Source organism: Phaseolus vulgaris, chromosome 2 (genome assembly GCF_000499845.2).
Source record: "Phaseolus vulgaris cultivar G19833 chromosome 2, P. vulgaris v2.0, whole genome shotgun sequence".
In the NCBI taxonomy this organism is placed as follows: Eukaryota; Viridiplantae; Streptophyta; class Magnoliopsida; order Fabales; family Fabaceae; genus Phaseolus; species Phaseolus vulgaris.
The window spans coordinates 18,611,954-18,633,201 of record NC_023758.2 but is presented as its reverse complement, the minus strand read 5'-3'; the positions used below and the strand labels follow the sequence as shown (position 1 = coordinate 18,633,201).

Here is a 21,248-nt window from a genome sequence, read left to right as displayed (position 1 = left end):
GTCTTCCTGGGGAACCTGTCTGTACTGACAATGATGGCAACGGCGGCCACCCTTCCTGCTTCATCTATGCAACCGTATTCAAGAAGGTTAAGCTTAGGTTCCCTTTCACTCGATTTGAGAGGGAGCTCCTGACCGAGCCTGATATTGCCCCTGCTCAACTGCATCCCAACGGCTGGGCGTTCGTCAGGGCATACCAAATTGTCTGTGCGCACCTAGGCCATCCAGCCTCCGTAGATGTGTTCTTATTTCTGTTCGAGGCTAAAATCCAGGGGATCGCCTATGGGTAAGCTTCAATGGGATTGCTTGGAGATCCATCCTCTCAATCTTCCAGCAATCTTATAAGGACTGGAAGGGTAAGTTTGTCTGTGTTTGCTGCAATGATCAGGATCCTACGCTTCTTGATGGGTTCCCCTTGTACTGGGTTAACAAGGGAAAGAAAGACTCTAAGGATAATTTTCGGAAAGCTAGGAGTCCAGAGAAGATGGGGGAACTTGACAGAGACCTGTGCAACTTCTGGAAAGAAGTTGCCTCTACCAATACCACCTTGGCTACCCCTTCAATCATCAAGTTTGAATTCCATGAGAGTCAACTAGACTTTTACATAGGTCTGCCCTTCCAGTCTATCTGGATTCCTCTTCCCGCGCCAAGTCCGCTTTACCCTTTATCAAACTTATTTGCATTACACTGTCCTGCGTTTATTCTTGGCTGCTTGATCCCTGTATTACCAGTTACCTGAAACTGGATTGATTTGTAAACATTGATCACTTTGTGCAGATACAATGCTGGGAAAAGATCATAGGGCTAGGCTACGCTCCTTAGCCAAGCGTCACAATCTCGCAGCGGGTTCTCAGACTGTCCCGAATTCTATTGCAGAAGTTGCGGTTGCTCGGGGCGAGCTCCCTCCAGTGGGCTCACCTTCCCTCGTCGCCCTTCCTGCCCCTGCGAGGAAAAAACTGCCACCAAAGAGGGCCAAGAGGAAGATTCCCACAGTGGTGTCGGATGAAGAGGAGGACGAGAGTACTGAAGATGGGCTTGTCTGTAAAAGGAACAGGGCGACCACCACTGAGCCGCAAGCAATCGAAAGTGCAGGCCCAGATTACGCAGAGAATCCCCCCAGCGCCTCCACACCTCTTGAAAGCGCTGGGGATACTCTGCCGTCAAATACCTCAGCTGTTGGAGGCGTTCCGAATCAAACTGTGGATGTTCAGTCGTCCCCCCAACCTGTAGTGGAGCCAAACGTATCGCCGCCGCGTCCCCGATGCTTCCCTGGTCGTCCACACTTATGAGGGTGGTGGCGAGAACCAACCCTCAACCCCTCTCCCAATCCCTGCTCTTCCAGCCCCTGTCGAGGAGGCCTTGAAAGCCCACGCCGCTTACCTTAGCGCTATAACTACCGAGTGCGTAGAGAAGCGTGTTTACCAGATGATGGGCGAGGCTCTAAGGGACTCCTTGAACCAGTATGAATCCGAAGCTGGTGCTGCGAAGGACCAAGTCAAACAACTTAAGCGTGATATTACGATGCGGGGATTGGAGTTTTCGCGGTTAGAGAACGCTTTGAAGGACGAGCTGCGGAACGAACGCAAAAATAGCACTGAGCTACACAAAAAGCTCAACGACAAACTCTTAAAGGTCGCTGAACTCGAAAGCAGGCTCGTGCCTCAGCGGGAAAAGATAGCGGATCTGGAGGAGACCCTGAAGGCTAAAAAGCCCTACGTGGATGAGCTCGAGGCAAAGTCAATTGAGAGGGAGGATCTGCTGGGCAAAATCGAAGCCGACAAGGACCAAAAGGCCAAAGGAACTGAGCGAGAAAGATAAGGACCTGAACGATTCTGCAGCAAAGCTTGCCCTGGCGCTTGAGGAGAACGAAAAGCTGAAGAAACAAATTGAAGAACTCGACCTCAGCGCTGCAAACGTTCTGACTTCCGGGTTTGGCGCGGCCTTGGAGCAGTTCGCTTGTGCTTACCCCGACTTGGACCTCTCTCAGTTCTCGATTTGCCATGAAGTGGTAGACGGCAAAATTGTACCTTCAGATTAACATTTCCATTTGCCGTTTTGTTTTGAAACATCCTGAAAGACTTATATATTCGACCTTGCCTTATATGTAATGAATCTATTTGTAACGACTTTCTCTTTATTCAAACTGTTTTAATATACGCGCATGATTTCGCCTTTATCTGTCGTGTAATCATCTGATCTGATATAACCGACTAACTCTTGCTTAAAGAAATCAACTCAGCGCCGACTGGTGCTCAACTCTGTGGACGTGGGTTATTCTTAGTGTCTGAAATCTTGTTTGCCTGATCCGCTGAATGACGTGTGTACTTCCAGGTTACCGCCTAATTCTTTGCTCGCCTGGTTCTGCACCGGGAACTTTCAAACTTGTCTCAACTTACTTAAGCGAAGGGGCCTTGTAATCTGTTCTCGCCTGAACTCACTCGAGGGTGAGGAGGACTTTCTCTGGTGCCTCAACTCTGCCCAGGGGTTCCACTTCCTCTTTCCCTGGATGCACTGAGGACTTGCAATCTGTTCTTGCCTGAACTCACTCGAGGGTGAGTAGGACCTAGCTGATAACTATTAACTGACCTCAGCTTCGCTCGAGGGCGAGGAGGATTTATCTGATAACTATTTAACTGACCTCAGCTTCGCTCGAGGGCGAGGAGGATTTATCTGATAACTATTTAACTGACCTCAACTTCGCTCGAGGGCGAGGAGGATTTAACTGATAACTATTTAACTGACCTCAGCTTCGCTCGAGGGCGAGGAGGATTTAACTTAATACTTGTAACTCCAATCGCCAAGCGCCGATGAGGACTTGAAAAACTTAACTTGTGCCCTCAATCGCCGAGTGGCGATGAGGACTTAAAACTTAACTTGTGCCTCCGATCGCCAACTAGCGATGAAGGTTTACAACTTAACTTGTGCCTCCAATCGCCAACTAGCGATGAAGGTTTACAACTTAACTTGTGCCTCCAATCGCCGAGTGGCGATGAGGACTTAGAACTTGATACTAGTGCCTCCGATCGCTGAATGGCGACGAGGACTTTAAAAACTTTAACTTTCAATTTTTGCACTAAACTATGTAGGGGCGACAAGGGGTATTCTTCAAAAACTTAAAAAGGTAAGCGTGCACATTTAAATAACTTGAGAACTTTGATAAATTTCGAAACCTTCTTTATTGGGTGGCCTCATTAGAAAACCCTATTCAGGGAAAAAGAGTGCCCCCTTGAAAAACTGTTTTATTGCTACTTACAATGTTTCAACTGTAATAAAACTTGAGATGGGTGGCGTTCCAAGTGCGAGGAATCGCCCCTCCTTCCAGTGTTTCTAGGCGGTAAACACCGTTTTCGAGTGCTTCGGTTACTCTGAACGGTCCCGTCCACTTAGGCGACAATTTGTTCTGCATCTTGTACTGGTGGGCCTTCCTCATCACCAGGTCGCCATCTCTGAATCGCCTTGATTTCATCCTGGAGTTGTACTTACATTCCACTCTTCTTTTTACTGCTTCGGCTTTTACCCTTGCCTCCTCCCTGACTTCGTCCAGCAAAGCCAAATTCATTCTCCTTTCGGCGTTCGAGTCTTCTGCTACGAAGTTCTGGAATCTTGGCAAGCTTTCCTGGATTTCGACTGGGATCATCGCGTCGCACCCATATACCAAACTAAACGGGGTTACGTGGGTTCCCGATTGTTCGGTAGTATGATATGCCCATACTATGCAAGGGACTTCCTCAGCCCAAGACCCCTTGGCTTTCTCCAACCTCCTCTTCAGTCCTCTCAGCAAAACTCGATTGGCCGACTCCACTTGCCCATTCGTTTGTGGGTGCTCCACAGAAGCAAACACCTGTTGCGTCCCAATATCCTCGCACAGTTTCTTCAATAAGTGACTTGCGAATTGGGTCCCATTATCTGATACGAAACGCTTTGGTACACCAAAACGACACACGATGTTCTTCCATACGAAATTTTAAATCTTGTGTGCGGTAATCTGGGCTACTGGTTCCGCTTCAATCCATTTCGTGAAATACTCAATCGCTACGCCTAAGTACTTCATTTGCCTGATCACCAACGGAAAGGGCCCCAGAATATCGATTCCCCACGTATGAAATGGCCAGGGGCTGTAGATTGACTTTAGCTTTTCTGGGGTGCCTTGTGCCAATCAGCGTGTTGCTGACATTGTTTGCAACGTTGTGCGTATTCCTTGCAATCTTCCCTCGTGGTTGGCCAATAATAGCCCGCGCGGAGAGTTCTCGTTGCCAGGGCTCGACCTCCGATGTGGCTTCCGCAGATTCCCTCGCGGAGTTCAGTCATAATTCTTACGCACTTCTCTCCATGCACACATACTAATAGGGGGTGTGTAAATCCAAACCTGTACAGCTCCCCATCGATCAAGGTGAACTTGCTGGAGCTTTTCTTTATCTTTCTGAGCTCTGTTGGATCTACTGGGAGGACGCTGTCTGCTATGTATCGCTGGTATGGTGTTATCGATGTATTTGGTTGGTAAACGGCGCAAACTCGCGTTGTCTTCGCTTCCTCCACTGGGTGCGCCCTAACTCTCGGCGCTCTCAAGGTTTCCTGAGTTAACGATCGAGGACTCCTTGCTATCCCTTCCGTTGACTTGCAAACTTGAAGAACCTGGTGGTCTGTTGCGAACGCCCGAGGTGTCTTTAGAGTTTCTTGTATAACAGTCCTTGCCTGCCCCCTTGCCTGAACTGGCGAGCTTGGCTAGCAAGTCAGCTCGGGCATTCTGCTCCCTTAGTACGTGCACCACTTCGAACAAGGCAAAAGAACTTCTTAGCTCCTGTACATACTCTAGGTAAGCCGCCATTTGTGGATCCTTGGCCTGGAATTCGCCGGTCACCTGCCCGGTGATCAGCAAAGAGTCGCTCTTGGCCATCAGTGCCTTCGCCCCCATTTCCTTTGCCAAAAGGATACCAGCAATCAATGCCTCATATTCCGCCTGGTTATTGATGGCTTTGAAGGCAAACCTCAGGGATTGTTCTATTAACACACCGTTGGGTCCTTCCAAAATGACTCCAGCCCCACTACCTAGCTGGTTGGACGACCCATCAACCGAGAGTACCCATCGATCATCACTTCCGGCATTATGCGTCGTCTCAGCGGACAGCTCGACCACAAAGTCGGCGAAGATTTGCCCTTTAATCGGTCCTCGGGGTTCGTACTTGACGTCGAACTTTGACAACTCAACCGCCCATTTTACCATCCTTCCAACTACATCCGGTTTCTTTAGAACCTTTTGGATGGGCAAGTCAGGCATCACCCATACTTCGAAGCTCTGGAACTAATGTCGTAGCCTTCTCGCTGAGAACACGACCGCCAGCGCTGCTTTCTCTAAGGCTTTGTATATCACTTCCGGACCTTGTAACACCTTACTGACAAAATAGACACTTAACAGTTTGCACCCTCGAGAAGGCATCCAGGAAACTTAACAGTTTGCACCCTGCTGCATTGTCTACCAGGGCGTCTATGCTGAGCAAAGGGTAGGAATCCTTTGAACACGCCTTGTTCAGATCTGTGAAATCGACACACATTCGCCATCTCCCGTTGCTCTTCTTTACCAACACAACATTAGCAAGCCATTCCGGATACTGCACTTCCTTGATGTGGCCTGCGGATAGGAGTTTCTGTGTTTCCTCCCTAATCGCCTGCCTTCTTTCCTCATTGAACTTCCTCTTTCTTTGACGTACTGGCTTGACTTGGGGGTCCATTGCCAACCGATGGGACAAGAGGTCGGGATCAATCCCTGGCATATCTGAGGCGGACCACGCAAATGCATCCAGATGTCTACTTATTACCTTGGCGATCTGATCCCGCGTTTCGTCATCTAGGGTTTTTCCCAGCTTGAATGTCTTTTCGCTGATCTCCTTCTCGAGCCACTCCTTGACCAGCTGGGGCCTCCTCTCACTGATGATGACCACCCTTTCCTGACTCCCTGGTGGTCTCCAGGCGGTCACCTTCTTCCTCTATCTCTGCGATGCTCGCCACATCTGGCATCGCCGCATCCCCCTCAGCGATTACTTGAAGTGTTGTGCCTACTCGCCGGTCCTCCTGGCCGGGACCTGCACCAGGGGGTGGCGTTGTGCTTACATGGCACACTGATCGCCTATTTCTGAGGCTGTATTCGTAGCACTTCTTTGCCTCCTTTTCATCAGAGCGGATGGTGATGACCACCCTTTCCATCGAAGGTAGTTTGACCTTCATATGCCTAGTGGAGGGCACAGCTCCTATACTGTTGAGCGTTGGCCTTCCTAACAGGACGTTGTATGCTGAGGGGGCATTCACGACCAGGTACCTGATCTTCTCTGTTCGCGACACCACCCCATCTGTGAATGTCGTTCTTAACTCAATATACCAGCAAAGCCGTATAGGCAGCCCCCATAGGGCCTCAGATGGTCTGGGGACAACTGTAACTTTTCGAAAGTTGGCCAGAACATCACATCTGCCGAGCTCCCTTAATCGACCAGTCCTCGATGAACCATCCTTCCCGCCGTGACGAGTGAGATCACGATGGGATCATTGTCGTGGGGCACAACATCCCTGAGGTCTTCTTTGGTGAACGTGATGTCCACATCGGGCGAATGATCCTCAAAAACCTCCACTGACATTATGGACCTAGCATACTTCTTGTGTTGCGATGTCGTACATCCACCGCCCGAGAACCCACCCGCTATGGTGTGGACCTCGCCGTGGATGGGCACCTCGTGCTGCTGTCCCTCGCCGCTTGCCCGTTGCGGAACTGACGATTGTCCTGTCTGCTTCTCCACCAAGTAGTCCTTCAGGAAGCCATTCTTCACGAGTTCGTCTAATTGGTGACCCAACGCTAAACAATTTTTAATATGATGCCCAAATGCTTCGTGGAACTCGCACCACAATTCCTTGTGGGGTCCCAGCATCTTGTCAGACTTCGCCGGTGGCCTCAACCTGTCGGCTATGTTGGGCACCGCAATCAGATCTTTGAGTTCCATCACGAAGTTGTGGCCTGTACCCTTCTCTTCTTTCCTCTGCTTGACCCCTAGGCTGGATCCTCCTTAGCTCGTATGCGCGCTTCCTGTCTAAGTGTTTTCTCTCCGTGGCGGCTTGGTGAACCCTAACAGGTTGCGTACGTATCTGTGCCTTGGGCCGCGCGGGTGCAGTGGTCGTGCACTTCTCGTATGCCTCACCTTCTGAGGCAATGTGCTTTACCGCTCGTCGCCTTATTTCAGCGAAATTTTTTGGGCGACTGCAGTTGAGCGTTTTACTAAAAGATCCGGGACGTACCCCCTTCCTGAATGCATACACGATCATGGGTTCTTCCGTGGTGCCTACTTTCACCACTTGCGCCTTAAAACGGCTTATCTACTCTTTTAGGGTTTCGCCTTGAAACTACTTGACGTCGAAAAGATCATATGAGACTGGGGTGGAAGTTCTGTTGGCTAGATACTGCTCTCTGAATAGTTGTGAAAGTTGGGCGAAGAACGTGACGTGGCCCTCTAGGAGGCTGATGAACCAATCCATAGACATCCCCGTCAAGGTGCTTATGAAAAGCTTGCACCTCACGGCGTCTGAACCGCCTACCAGCAACATCTGTGTGTGGAACGCCGTGAGGTGTGCCTCGGGATCCTCTACCCCTGTGAAGGTCGCTTTGGGTCCCGTGAACGTGTTGGGAATCGCTGTCTCCAAAATTGCCTGTGAGAACGGTGTTGTGAATTCCCTGGGTGGGGATGCAGCCTCAGGCTCGTCTCTGCCACGCCATCCACGGCGTAATTCCTCATTGGCGTGGTGGAGCTCGTCGTTTCCTGCTTGAGAGGCTGCCAGATCCGCCTGCATGCGCTCCTGCTCCACCTTTGAGGCTGCCATTGCGTCCTGCAGATGTTCTTGCCGGTTGACTTGGGTCGTCTTTATGCGTGGCTTGACCTCGCGAGCTAGGGCACCTTTGTCCTGCTCCGTCTGTGAGTACCTGAAGGAAGTGAACAAAAGGGCGCCCTCGCGGCCGTTTGCACTCCGACGATCAAGTCAGCTAGCGAGAAACACCAAAGTGACTGAAAACTGTATGATAATCTCAATGACTGAAACTGTGTGTCTAAAACTGTGTTGCCCTAATTGCCTTGTGCTCCCTGCGGGCTGCTGCGAAGACAACTAGGGTTTGTGTTCTGTGTGATTATGAGAATTAGGTTAAAACTTGTGTAACTGTAAAAGCGTACCTTATTAGGGCTCTTCGTGCCCTTTATATAGGTGAAAACTAGGGTTTACCTTTGCGCTGCTACTCTTATCTAGGGTTCCTTGGGGAAGGTCCTTGCGCCGCTATTCCTAGGATCTGAGTGTATCTGGCACATGGACTTCCCTTATCTGGAGTGCAATGAATAACCTTGTGGCCGCTTGGGTTCTAACTTGAGCGCCGTATCTCTCGCGCCATCATACTTCGTGGGTGCCCTAATTAATCACGTGCCATGCATGCAGCCTTCATTGGAGATCTCTAATGAGAACGTCGGCATTGTCACGTGCCCCTTTGACTTGATCTTTTATTCTGTGCGGAGGGTCCCACAGTGCCGCCACCCAACTTAGGGTTACTCTATCGTGTGGGCCCTCTTCTCTGCGAAATGCTTCTGTCACGCGGGTTGACTCTTCGGGCGATGTCTTACTTGGGTGACGTCTCGCTTGGGCGACGTCTTGCTTAGGCGATGTCCTTCTCTTGGGCGATGAATCATTCTGGCGGTGACACATCTCGACGATAACCGATTATGTATACTGCAGAACGCCGCTTCTACACACGGCGACTATGTTGACTGCTTGACCACCCACCTTTCTCTTGTCCACGTCATCTCACCCGATGACCTGGTCGGTACACGCAGTAATTTGGGCCACGGGCTCCGCCTCTATCCATTTGGTGAAGTATTCAATGGCGACGATCAGATACTTAATCTGTCTTATCGCTAGTGGGAACGGGCCTAGGATGTCTTACCGCAAAGTATAGTCGGAGGGGCACGCCTGCCACTGGTTTGCAAAGGACGGGTGGCGTCGCCAAGTACTCTTTCAACTTGATGAAAGCTGCTTCACACTCGTCGGTCCACGCAAAGCGACTATTTCTTTTGAGGCACTGGAAATAGGGGTGTCCCTTCTCTCCTCCTGTAGAAATGAACCTTGATAATGCTGCCATTCGCCCTGTCAGTTGTTCCACTTCCTTCACTGATGTCGGGCTTCTCATAGCGATGATGGTTGCGCACTTATCAGGGTTTTCCTCAATTCCTCTTTCCGTAAGCATGAAACCTAAAAGCTTTCCTGCCTCAACCCCAAAGACACACTTCTCAGGGTTCAGCTTGAGGCGATATTTTGAGATGGTGGCAAACAACTCTTCCAGGTCTGTTGTATGTCGCCTTCTATCACGCGAAGTTACCACCATGTCGCCTACATAGGCTTGCACGTTCCTCCCCAACATGGGCGCCAGGACCTTGTCCATTAACCTCGGATAGGTAGCGCCCGCATTCTTTAACCCAAACGGCATCACTTTGTAGCAGTAGCTACATGTCTCTGTCATGAACGGTGTTTTCCCCTCGTCCCTCGGGTGCATCTTGATCTGATTGTAACCCGAAAAAGCGTCCAAAAAACTCAGCATCTCGCAACCCGAGGCACTATCCACCAGGGCGTCAATGCTGGGTAGTGGATATGAGTCCTTGGGGCACGCCTTGTTCAAATCCGTGAAGTCCACGCACATCCTCCACTTCCCGTTTGCTTTCTTCACCAGGACAACGTTGGCTAGCCACTCGGGGTATTGGATTTCCCGGATGTGTCCGGCGCTCAACAACTTCTGCGTCTCTTCCCTTACCACGAGCCGCCTTTCTTCGTTAAACTTTCTCCTCCTCTGTCGCACGGGGCGGACCGAGGCGTCCATGTCTGAGGCGGACCATGCGAAAGCATCTAAGTGACACGAAATCACCTCCGCCACTTCGTCCTGTTCTTCTTGGATTAACAAACGCCCCAACTTGAACGTTTTGCCGCCAATCTGTCTCTCCACCACGCTGGTCCCTGCTATCTTCCTTAGGGGGCGTTGCCCGGTAGTGGTCTCCCGGCGTCGCCTCTTCTATGGGCGAAGTGTCGTCATGCCTCTCCTCTGTGCGTGCGTCTGCTTTAGGCGTTGCCCTTACGGTGCGGCCTCGCCAGGCGTTGACTCCGTTGGCGTCGCCTCGTTCAAGGGTTCTACCTCCATCGCTGTGTCTGAACTCGGCGGACGCTCGAACACCATGAACATGCCCCTATTTGTTTTCAAACTATTTTTATAACATTTTTGCGCTTCTTCTTGATCTGATTTGATGACGATCAGCTTGCCACTGAGGTCTGGCAGCTTCATCTTCATGTGGCGCGTGGAGGCCACTGCTCTCAGCCTATTCAACGCCGGTCTGCCCAACAGGATGTTGTAGGCTGAATTGGCGTTTACAACCAAGTACCGGATGCTTTCAGTGCGTGAGGACGCTCCATCTGTGAATGTCGTCCTTAACTCCAAGTAGCCACGTACTTCCACCTGGTTGTCTGCAAACCCGTACAAGCAACCGGTGTAGGGCCTCAAAAGGTCGGGAGACAACCGAAGCTTGTTGAATGTCGACCAGAACATAACATCTGCGGAACTCCCCTGGTGGACTAGGACCCTGTGCACCTTTCTTCCAGCCGTGACAACCGAAATGACCACGGGGTCATTGTCGTGGGGGACGACGTCTCGTAGGTCGGCCTTCGTGAACACGAGGTCTGACTCCCACGGGTCACCTGAGATTCTTTCATCAATCGAATTTACTCCCATCGCATATTTCCTACGTTGGGATGCTGTGGGCCCCCCTCCCGAAAAACCACCAAAAATGGTGTGGACTTCACCATGAATCGGCATCTCGTGCGCTTGATCCTCTGTCGGTTCCGACAGGGCCGCAGTTGTGGCGGGTTCAGCGAGATAATCCTTCAGGAAACCGTTTTTTACTAACTCGTCCAGCTGGTACCCCAGTGATAGGCAGTTGTTGATGTGGTGACCGAAAGCTTCGTGGAACTCACACCAAGAGTCCTTGCGAGGCCCTAGCAACTTGTCAGTCTTCGTCGGTCGCCTCAACCTTTCAGCTATATTAGGCACGACGATTAGGTCCTTCAATTCCACCACAAAGTCGTACCTCGCTGGTCTGGCTCTTTCTTTGACCGGACGATTTCCTCCCGCTTGACCGCTGGGCTGGGGTTTTCTGGCCTCGTAAGGGGTCTCCCTTCCTGCTTCTTCCTCCCCGTCATGGTCTCGTTGACCCTGACGGGTTGAGCCCGTGTCTGTGCCCTCGGGTGTGAGGGTGCGACGCTCGTGCGCTTCTCACACACCTCTCCCTCAGAGGCAATATGCTCCACCGTGCGACGCCTTATTTCAACAAAGGTCCTGGGCCGATTGCGAATGCTGGATTCGCAAAAGGGGCCGGGACACACGCCTTTCCTGAACGCGTACACGATCATGGGCTCTTCCGTAGTACCAACCTTTACTACTTGAGCCCCGAAACGGTTGATGTACTCCTTCAAAGTCTCACCCTGATACTGTTTCACGTCGAACAGGTCATATGAAACGGGCGGTGGGGCCCTGTTCGCTAGGTATTGCTCCCTGAACAATCGCGACAGCTGCAGGAAGGAGGTGATATGGCCGTTTGGAAGGCTGATGAACCAATCCATGGCCATTCCTGTCAGGCTGCTCATAAAAAGCTTGCACCTCAGGGCATCGGAGCCGCCTACTAGCACCATCTGTGAGTGGAACGCAGTGAGATGTGCTTCAGGATCTTCCATCCCGGTGAAGATCACCTTGGGCCCAGCGAACGTGTTGCGGATCACTGCTTCCAGAATCTCCTACGAGAATGGTGTGGAAAACTCCCTTGGTGGGGTGAGACGTTCGGTCTCATCTAGGTCACGTTGCCCTTGGTTATTGCCCAAACCACGGCGCAACTCCTCATTCATACGATGGAGCTCTTCGTTTCTCGCGTGAGAGGCCGCGAGATTCGCCTGCATGCGTTCTTGCTCCGCCCTTGATTCTGCCATTTCCTCCTGCAACCCTTGCATCATGTCCGTGACCTGCTTCATGGTCATTTCCTCACTCGCAGCGCGCGCGGAACCTTGTCTCATGGCCCTCATGCTTGACGTTACAGTGGCTTTGATAAACTCTCTGCTACTGTCGGTCTGAAACCTGTGATGGGACTGATGTTTTAAATCGGCCCCACGGTGGGCGCCAAATGTTCTTGCCGGTTGACCTGGGTATGTCTTTCTGTGCGACCTTGCTCGTCTGCTAGGGACACCCTTTCCTGGTAATCTGCGAACACCTGCAAAGAAGTGAACAAATGGGCGCCCTAGCGGCCGTTTGCACTCCAACGCTCAAGTCAGCTGGCAAGAAACACCAAAACTCTGCACCTTCGTATTGAAGCACCGGGAAAGGCACTCTGAAGGTGGTAAAGAATTGTATATTGTGTACTTTTTTCTGGTTATGGAAAACAATCCTTCTCTAGTCCCTTGTGCGTAACCTGAGGGCTCGAGCAAGCAACTAGAGTGTGTTCTGGGGAAAATTTGCCAAAAGTCCGATCCCCGCTTCGAACTTTCAAAAACCCTTTTAATGCCACCCTGCATTAAACACGTCTTAAAGTGCATTTAAGGCGTATTTAACACGTTTCCTTAAAACCTTTAATGGAGGCATTTAAAGTGTTTTTAAAGCGTTTAAAGCGTTAACTGAAATAAAACATACCTAATGAGGAAACAATGTTTCCTCATTTACTATATCTGACTCATGATCTTTTCTCTGACTTGATTACTGTTACACGTGGAGGGACCCCGTGGCGCCGTATCCCAATCTTAGGAACATTCTGTCGCGTGAGTTCCCTCCTTCTCGAAGTGCCGTTGGCGCAGGGGGTGACATTCTGGGTGCCAACTCATGCTCCCCAGGTTTCAGTCACTCACCCGGGGAGTGTATCTACCTTCCTCTCGTACCACACCCCTGGTTCGTCCCTGGGCATGACCCTCTCTTGGGTCGTATCTATCCCAGGGAGCACCCTGAGGTGGCGTGGGCTTCACGAGTCGGTGTACTCCCCACTGGTATTGAAACTATGGTCTTGAAGCCATCTTTCTCTCCCCTCTAACTTGACTTCTGGCGATTTCGCCCCCTCCACAGTCTTCTCTACCCGTGGGTATTGGGGGCTGACGCCATCAGCGTCTTATACTGGCGACGCCATCAACGTCCTGGCGACGCCTCTTCTTCTTGGCGACGCCTCTTCCTCTTGGCGACGCCTCATCCTCCTTCTTTGGGCCCTTCAATGGGTCCCATCGTATCTTTGACTTTGACTTTAGTCAACGCCCGGGGACGGGACAGTAAAACTTCGTTCCTCATTGACATTGGTGGGTGTAGGCCAATGTTGAATTGCTGCAACTTTTATTTGATCTACATGCACCCCTTTATGACTTACCACAAACCCTAGGAAGTCTATATGATCTAATGCAAAGAAACATTTAGCATGATTAGCATATAACTTCTCCTTCCTAAGAGTTTCTAAGACTTGTCTAACATGTGACTCATGATCTTATAAAGAGAAGCTATATATAGAATAACATCAAAGTAAACCACAACAAACTTGCCCAGGAATGCTCTTAATACATGATGCATGAGTCGCATGAAGGTACTAGGAGCATGAGTCAAGCCAAAAGGCATGACCAACCACTCATATAAACCAAATTTGGTCTTAAAAGCGGTTTTCCATTCATCACCATGCTTAATTCGAATTTGATTGTAACCACTCTTAAGATCAATTTTGGAAAATATTTTAGACCCATGTAATTCATCCAACAAGTCATCTAACCTAGGGATGGGATGCCTATATTTGATGGTAATGTTATTTATAGCACGACAATTCGTACACATCCTCCATGTCCCATCTTTTTTTGGGACAAGTATAACAGGCATAGCACATGGGCTCATGCTATCTTGTACCTACCCTTTAGCAATAATAAATCCTCAACTTGTTGTTGAATCTCTTTGGCCTCTTGGGGATTGGTCCTATATGCAGGGCGATTTGGTAAAGAAACCCCGGGCATGAAGTTTATTTGGTGTTCAATCCCTCTTAGATGTGGTAAGCCTTTAGGAGGATCTTGAAACACATCTTCATATTCCCTTACTAAATTGTCCAAACATGTGGGACTATCCTTAGCCGACTCACATTCAATAGTTCTAGGAATAGCTAAAAAAATAGGCTTTTGAGTAACTATTACCTTTTTAACTTGTTGTGTGGACATAAGAAGGCTTCTCTTGGAACTTTTTTTATCATTTTCTTTCTCTCTTTTCTCTCATTTTAACTTGGTCCTCATGTACTTCCTTTGGAGAGAGAGACTTAAGAATGACTTTGTACCCATGGAAGTTAAAAGAAATTTTGTTGGTAAAGCCATCATGAAAAACTTTTCTATCAAATTGTCGTGGCCTACCTAAAAGAATATGTGTGGCTTCCATTGGGACAACATCACACAAGACCTCATCTTTATATTTACCAATAGAAAATGTAATGAAGACTTGTTTGTTAACAACAATCTCACCTACCTCACTTAACCATTGTAATTTGTAGGGCTTGGCATGAGAAATGGTAGATAATCCAAGCTTTTCTACCACTCTTGTGCTTGCCACATTAGCACAACTCCCTCATCCACAATTAAAGAGCATACCCTATCATTAATAAGACACCTTGAATGAAAGATATTTTCTCTTTGAGTTTCATCAAATGGTTTTAAAACTTGTCCAAGCATGCGTCTTATTACTAATAGGTCACCCTCATGTGGGCTTTCACTCTCATTCTCACTAGGGCACTTAGAAGGTGAGGAATGTCTAGAAGATTCGGACTCATGCTCACTACCCTCTACCCCATCATGCATTTACATATTTCGTTTAGAAGGGTAATTAGAAGCAATATGTCCATAACTTAAGCATTTAAAACACTTCTTACTAGATGATTTAGTTGGTGATTTAGGCCAGGAAGTGGAAGTGGAAGGCTTAGAATCTCTAGGTTTGAAAGTAGAGTCCTTAGAAGGGATATTTGAAAAAGAACTATTTTTATTTTTCCAAGAAGAGTGGTAGTAGCTATCTTTAGAAGAATTTTTGAAAGCATTTTTCCTTGCAAGTTGATTTTCAATTTTACTAGCAAGGTGAACTACATTTTGCAATGAAGAATATTCTTGTAGTTCTACCACGTCTTGAATGTCCCTTCGAAGGCCACTAACAAACCTAGCTATCTTAGCTTCCTCACTCTCCTCCATATGAACTCTAATTAAAAGCGTGTCTAGTTGTTTAAAGTAATCATCCACACTTAGCGTGCCTTGATGAAACCGTTGGAGTTTCAACAATAGGTCTTTCCTAAAGTGTGGAGGCACAAATCTAGCGCGTATACAAGCTTTGAAATCATCCCAAGAGACCACGGGCGGTCTCTTGTGTAGGTCAATGTCCAAGAGAGTTTGATGCCACCATTGCATGGCGTAATAAAGTAAGATGTAGCTTGCTGGAAAAGGCCAAAAGAATGTTCTCAAACCACTCCAAGAAAGTGTTCTTTCCTTAACCAAACCTCTCTTGTGGATTGGATGAGCTTCAAATGAAAAATGTCAAAGCAAACCACACTCACTTAAGAACAAGTTACCACAAAACATAGAGGAAACAAGAAGACAATCAAGAAAAGATATAAGCAAGAAAAGCTAAACCAAAACAAAATGCAATATATGACAAAACTGGAAAAGAATATGAATTAAAAGAAAAGCAAGAAAAGTAAGGCACACAATGAAAATATAGCACACAAAGCAGTCCTAAAGAATAGTACTAGAATAGATGAAGAAAACAAAAACAATGCTACTGGAATTTTTTTGTTAAAACCGTGCGTGACTTAAAAAGTTAACTGGAACTGTAGAAAGCGAACTGCAACGTGAAATTTTAACCACTGGAAATTCAAGATGTTATCTAAAAATTGGCACTGGAATCACTCAAAAACAGTAATCAAATTAATTGTGATAAATTTTGCAAAATCACTGCCAGATTACCGTATTTTTTTCGACAGAATTACACACTGTTCGTATTTCATTTATCATATTTTTTGTATATTGAATTTTGATGTACTTATTTTTTTTTTCACTTTTTGGTAACACCTCAAACTACTTAAGTCCAGAATTTCAGAATTTTCCAATAAAGACAGAAAATTTGATAAACCAAAGAGTCAGCACGTTTGTATGAAAAACAGAGGAACCTATACTGGAATAAAAAACAGAATTGAGAAACTTCAAAAGACACAAGAGAATTCATGTTTAAGAACTTGTATAGATCTAATACACAAGCATGAACTGAAAACTAAAAATAAAATGCACCAAAGGATCAAGAAAAACAGAAACCAAAATTTGTACTCAAATAAAAGCAATCAACCTAAGATAGCAAGAAAAATACTACAAGGAATTGATGACATTATAGGAAAAAACATGACTAGACAAAACATGTAAGGATTCAAAAAAATAAAATGACTCAAGCACAATGAATTAACAACAATTAAAACAGCAAGAAAGACTAAAAAAAAACACAAAAACAGAATTACTAATAAGAAAAACAGAATCAAAGTGTCCAGCAACTCAAAATTTTTTTTCCACACAACCATAGCTCTAGATACCACATGATATAAGTTGGATTGAACATAGACACTTTTAAACTCTTGAACACAACATTATATGAGAATGAAAACAACAAATCAAGGATCAAAGAGTGCTTAAACAATGAAAATGAAATTACATCAACAAAACAACAAGCTGAAAACATAAATGGAATCAAGGAAGCTTAAGGAGTCAGAAATGGAGACATAGCCTTCCAAAATGATGATCCAAACTCAATAAGAGTGTTATCTCCTTGTAAACATCCATGGAACAAGATATTAAACGCAATTGAATTAAAAACAACAGGTACCGAAAAGAAAAATGAAGAACAACACAAGGAATACAAGAACAATCGGTGGAAAGGAGAAGAACACTAAAGAGATGCTAAACTACCGAATGAAATTGCAAAAGCAGATTGTACCGACCAGGTCACCGGGTGTGATGACGTGTCCAGCAAGTGACAGCGTGGGGCGTGCTCAGCAGGGCACGTGGACAAGAGAAAGAGGGATGGTTCAGAAGTGTACATAGTCGCCGTTTGTGGAAGTGGCGTTCTGTAGGGCACATGATCGTCGTTCGAGTAAGTGGCGTTCTGCGGTGCACATAGTCGGTTGTCGCCGGATTTCTGTGTCATCGACGTGTTGAATAATGGTTGATCAGGTGGTTTGACATCGCCGAAAGAAGCACATCGCTGGTTTTTCCCAATAAACCTGGTTGAAGCTGCTGGTGGCTTCGAAGAGCAAGTTCAGGCGTGTAAGTTTATTAAGATGATTGTTGCGTCAGCATGGGATGTGAAGGTCGAGTGGGTTGAAGGGGACAACTTGCCCATCAGCGACAGGATTCCCAGACCGGACATTCGTCGATGGCAAGGTCTCCTCAATCAGAGCATGCATGGCGTAGCAGTAAGGAAGGTGCCACTCGCGACAATCGATATCACAAAGATGGTGTATTCAGTTGCATCCGATACTCGCCTTGTCTGGTGGTGTTCCAGAGCGTATTACTTGCCAGTTTACTCCTTGAGTGGGAGACTTAGCCGTGTGATTGGCTACTATTCAGAAATAGCGCTCAAGTTACCCCCAACCCAGATGACGACACGTGTAGGGTTGAATGCTACCTGTTCCTCCAACCCAGATGATGCCACGTGTAGGGTTGGATGCAATATAGAAATGACTCTCGAGTTATCCTTGCTCAGATGATGACACATGTAGGGCTGGGTACAACCTTCAACCCCAGCCCAGATGGTGACACGTGCAGGGTTGGATGCGAGCCACGCGTCCAAAGCGTAACTACCTGGAGAGAGAAAAAACCTAGCTATAAAGGTAAACTTAACAGAATGTGCAGAGGTACGTTTTTTATTACGGCTCATTGCTAGGGTTGTGTGCACTTTAGTACGGTTCTGCAGAATATATTTTCTCTTAGTTTTTGGGTGTTCTTGTTACTGACTTGAGCGTCGGAGCGCCACCGGCCGCAGAGGCGCCATCTTGTGTTTTCAGGTTCTCAGAGAGACTATCTGTGGTGTGGACTTGAAGGGCACGTGGTGTGAAGCTGGTGAGGAGGATCGTGACGAGGCAACGCTCTTGCGCTAGGTCAACCGGCAGAATCAAAGATGAAAGGAATGACATTAATGGAATGAAGCTCGGCTGGAATGAGAATTTGGAACAGCATCACGCCACTTGGAGTCCTTGTTCCAAGATAAGTGAAAGGAAGCCGCCACTTGAAGCTCTCCAATGCACACAAGATAAGGCAATGGAAGAAGGAGAAACCAAAACGCACAATTCGCTGTCAATTTGAGTAGAGTTTCTCTATATCCAATTTCCAATTCTGAATTTTACAAAGGCAAACACCTTATTGATAGCCTAAGAGGTGCTGAAATGAGGAGCTAAATCAAATTCAAATTCCCCTCTAAATGACAATAAAATGGCGCCAACTAGAGCATGAGGAAGGTGTGACTTCCTTTCTAGTTTTGGCACCTCCTATATGACACCTACACCCCCCGGCTAAGTCACATGGACAATGTGACTCTCTCTAATACATTCACACCTATTTATTTAATATCCACACCACCTACACTATTCAATAGAAATAAGAAGAGTCATCTTTTGACACTCTTGTCCCAAAGCTCTTGCCATGCTCCTAGATATTCTTTGGGCTTGGGCCCCTTCTTGGGTTTCGGCGTCACGAGCTTGGGCGTCCTCTACTTGGTTTCCATCAACACCTCATTTTGCATACATTTGTGACAATTCCCCACCAAGATTGCTCAAAAACCATGACATCACTTTTTCACCAATTTTGCTACCAAGACACAAAAACTAGGCCAAGCGACCAAACTTGATTAAGCCAAAACCCAACCAAGATCAATTCCTCTTGCAACCAAACTTTTCACACCTCATTTTTGCATACATTTGTGACAATTCCCCACCAAGATTGCTCAAAAACCATGACTTCACTTATTTAAAAATTTTACTAGCAAGGCACAAAAAGCCAATCCACCCAACTTGGCTAAGCCAACATCCAACCAAGATCAATTCCTTTTGCAACCAAACTTTTCACACCTCATTTTGCATACATTTGTGACAATTCCCTACCAAGATTGCTAAAAAACCATGACTTCACTTATTCACCAATTTTGCTACAAAGGCACAAAAAGCCAATCCACCCAACTTGGCTAAGCCAATCCCAACCAAGATCAATTCCTTTTGCAACCAAACTTTTCACACCTCATTTTGCATACATTTGTGACAATTCCCCCCACCAAGATTGCTAAAAAACCATGACTTTACTTTTTCACCAATTTTGCTACAAAGGCAAAAAAAGCTAATCCACCCAACTTGGCTAAGCCAAAACCCAACCAAGATCATTTCCTTTTGCAACCAAACTTTTCACACCTCATTTTGCATACATTTGTGACAATTCCCCACCAAGATTGCTCAAAAACCATGACTTCACTTATTCACCAATTTTGCTACCAAGGCACAAAAAGCCAATCCGCCCAACTTGGCTAAGCCAATCCCAACAAAGATCAATTCCTTTTGCAACCAAACTTTTCACACCTCATTTTGCATACATTTGTGACACTTCCCCACCAAGATTGCTCAAAAACCATGACTTTACTTTTTCACCAATTTTGCTAACAAGGCACAAAAAGCCAACCCACCCAAATTGGCTAAGGCAAAACCTAACCAAGATCAATTCCTTTTGCTTGGTGGGGAATTGTCACAAATACATCCAAAATGAGGTGTGAAAAGTTTGGTTGCGAAAGGAATTGATCTTGGTTGGGTTTTGGCTTAGCCATGTTGGGTGTATTGGCTTTTTGAGGCTTGGTAGCAAAATTTGCGAAAAATTAAGTGATGGTTTTTTAGCAATCATTGTGGGGAAGTGTCACAAATATATGCAAAATGAGGTGTGAAATGTTTGGCTGCAAAAGGAATTGATCTTGGTTGGGTTTTGGCTTAGCCAAGTTGGGTGGATTGGCTTTTTGTGCCTTGGTAGCAAAATTGGTGAATATGTGAAGTTATGGTTTTTGAGCAATCTTGGTGGGGAATTGTCACAGATGCATCCAAAATGACCTGTGAAAAGTGTTGTTAAAAAAGGAATTGATATTGGTTGGGTTTTGGCATAGCCAAGTTGGGTGGATTGCTTTTTTTGCCTTGCTAGCAAAATTGGTGAATAAGTGAAGTCATGGTTTTTGAGCAATACTGGTGGGGAATTCTCACAAATGTATGCAAAATGGGGGTGTGAAAAGTTCTGTTGCAAAAGGAATTGATCTTGGTTGGGTTTTGCTTTAGCCAAGTTTCGTCGCTTGGCGTTGTTTTTGTGTCTTGGTAGTAAAATTCGTGAAAAAGTGAATTCATGGTTTTTGAGCAATTTTGGAGGGGAATTGTCACAGATACATCTAAAATGAGGTGTGAAAAGTTTGGTTGCGAAAGGAGTTGATCGTGGTTGGGTTTTGGCTTAGCCATGTTGGGTGTCTTGGCTTTTTGAGGCTTGGTAGCAAAATTGGCGAAAAAGTGAAGTCATGGTTTTTGAGCAATCTTGGTGGGGAAGTGTCACAAATGTATGCAAAATGAGGTGTGAAATGTTTGGTTGCAAAAGGAATTGATCTTGGTTGGGTTTTGGCTTAGCCAAGTTTGGTCGCTTTGCCTAGTTTTTGTGTCTTGGTAGCAAAATTGGTGAAGAAGTGAAGTCATGGTTTTTGAGCAATCTTGGTGGGAAATTGTCATAAATGCATCCAAAATGAGGTGTGAAAAGTTTGGTTGCAAAAAGGAATTGATCTTTGTTGTGTTTTGGCTGAGCCAAGTTGGGTAGATTGGCTTTTTGTGCCTTGCTAGCAAAATTGGTCAATAAGTGAAGTCATGGTTTTTGAGCAACCTTGGTGGGGAATTGTCACAAATGCATCCAAAATGACGTGTCAAAAGTTTGAGTGCAAAAGGAATTGATCTTGGTTGGGTTTTGGCTTAGACAAGTTGGGTGGATTGGATTTTTGTTCCTTATTAGCAATATTGGTGAATAAATGATGTCATGGTTTTTTAGCAATCATTGTGGGGAATTGTCACAAATGCATCCAAAAGAGGTGTGAAAAGTTTTGTTGCAAAAGGAATTGATCTTGGTTGGGTTTTGGCTGA

The 21,248-nt window shown here is 46.7% G+C and overlaps 3 protein-coding genes across 3 annotated transcripts; all 3 read right to left on the bottom strand.

Annotated features, from left to right (window-relative positions):
* Positions 1-4,543: 4,543 nt before the first annotated feature.
* On the bottom strand, positions 4,544-5,272 carry LOC137809143 (uncharacterized). Its single transcript, XM_068610281.1, has one exon. The coding sequence runs from the start codon at positions 5,270-5,272 to the stop codon at positions 4,544-4,546; it is 729 nt and encodes a 242-aa protein (XP_068466382.1).
* A 4,857-nt stretch (positions 5,273-10,129) lies between these two features.
* Positions 10,130-10,780, bottom strand: LOC137809142 (uncharacterized). Its single transcript, XM_068610280.1, has one exon. It carries the CDS (start codon positions 10,778-10,780, stop codon positions 10,130-10,132), a length of 651 nt encoding a protein of 216 aa, XP_068466381.1.
* A 332-nt stretch (positions 10,781-11,112) lies between these two features.
* On the bottom strand, positions 11,113-11,778 carry LOC137809141 (uncharacterized). The gene has a single exon (XM_068610279.1). It carries the CDS (start codon positions 11,776-11,778, stop codon positions 11,113-11,115), a length of 666 nt encoding a protein of 221 aa, XP_068466380.1.
* Positions 11,779-21,248: the final 9,470 nt, after the last annotated feature.

Coding starts and splice junctions, on each gene's coding strand:
- LOC137809142 (XM_068610280.1), bottom strand. CDS start 10,780: ATGGGAGTAAATTCGATTGATGAAAGAATCTCAGGTGACCCGTGGGAG.
- LOC137809143 (XM_068610281.1), bottom strand. CDS start 5,272: ATGCCTGACTTGCCCATCCAAAAGGTTCTAAAGAAACCGGATGTAGTT.
- LOC137809141 (XM_068610279.1), bottom strand. CDS start 11,778: ATGGAAGATCCTGAAGCACATCTCACTGCGTTCCACTCACAGATGGTG.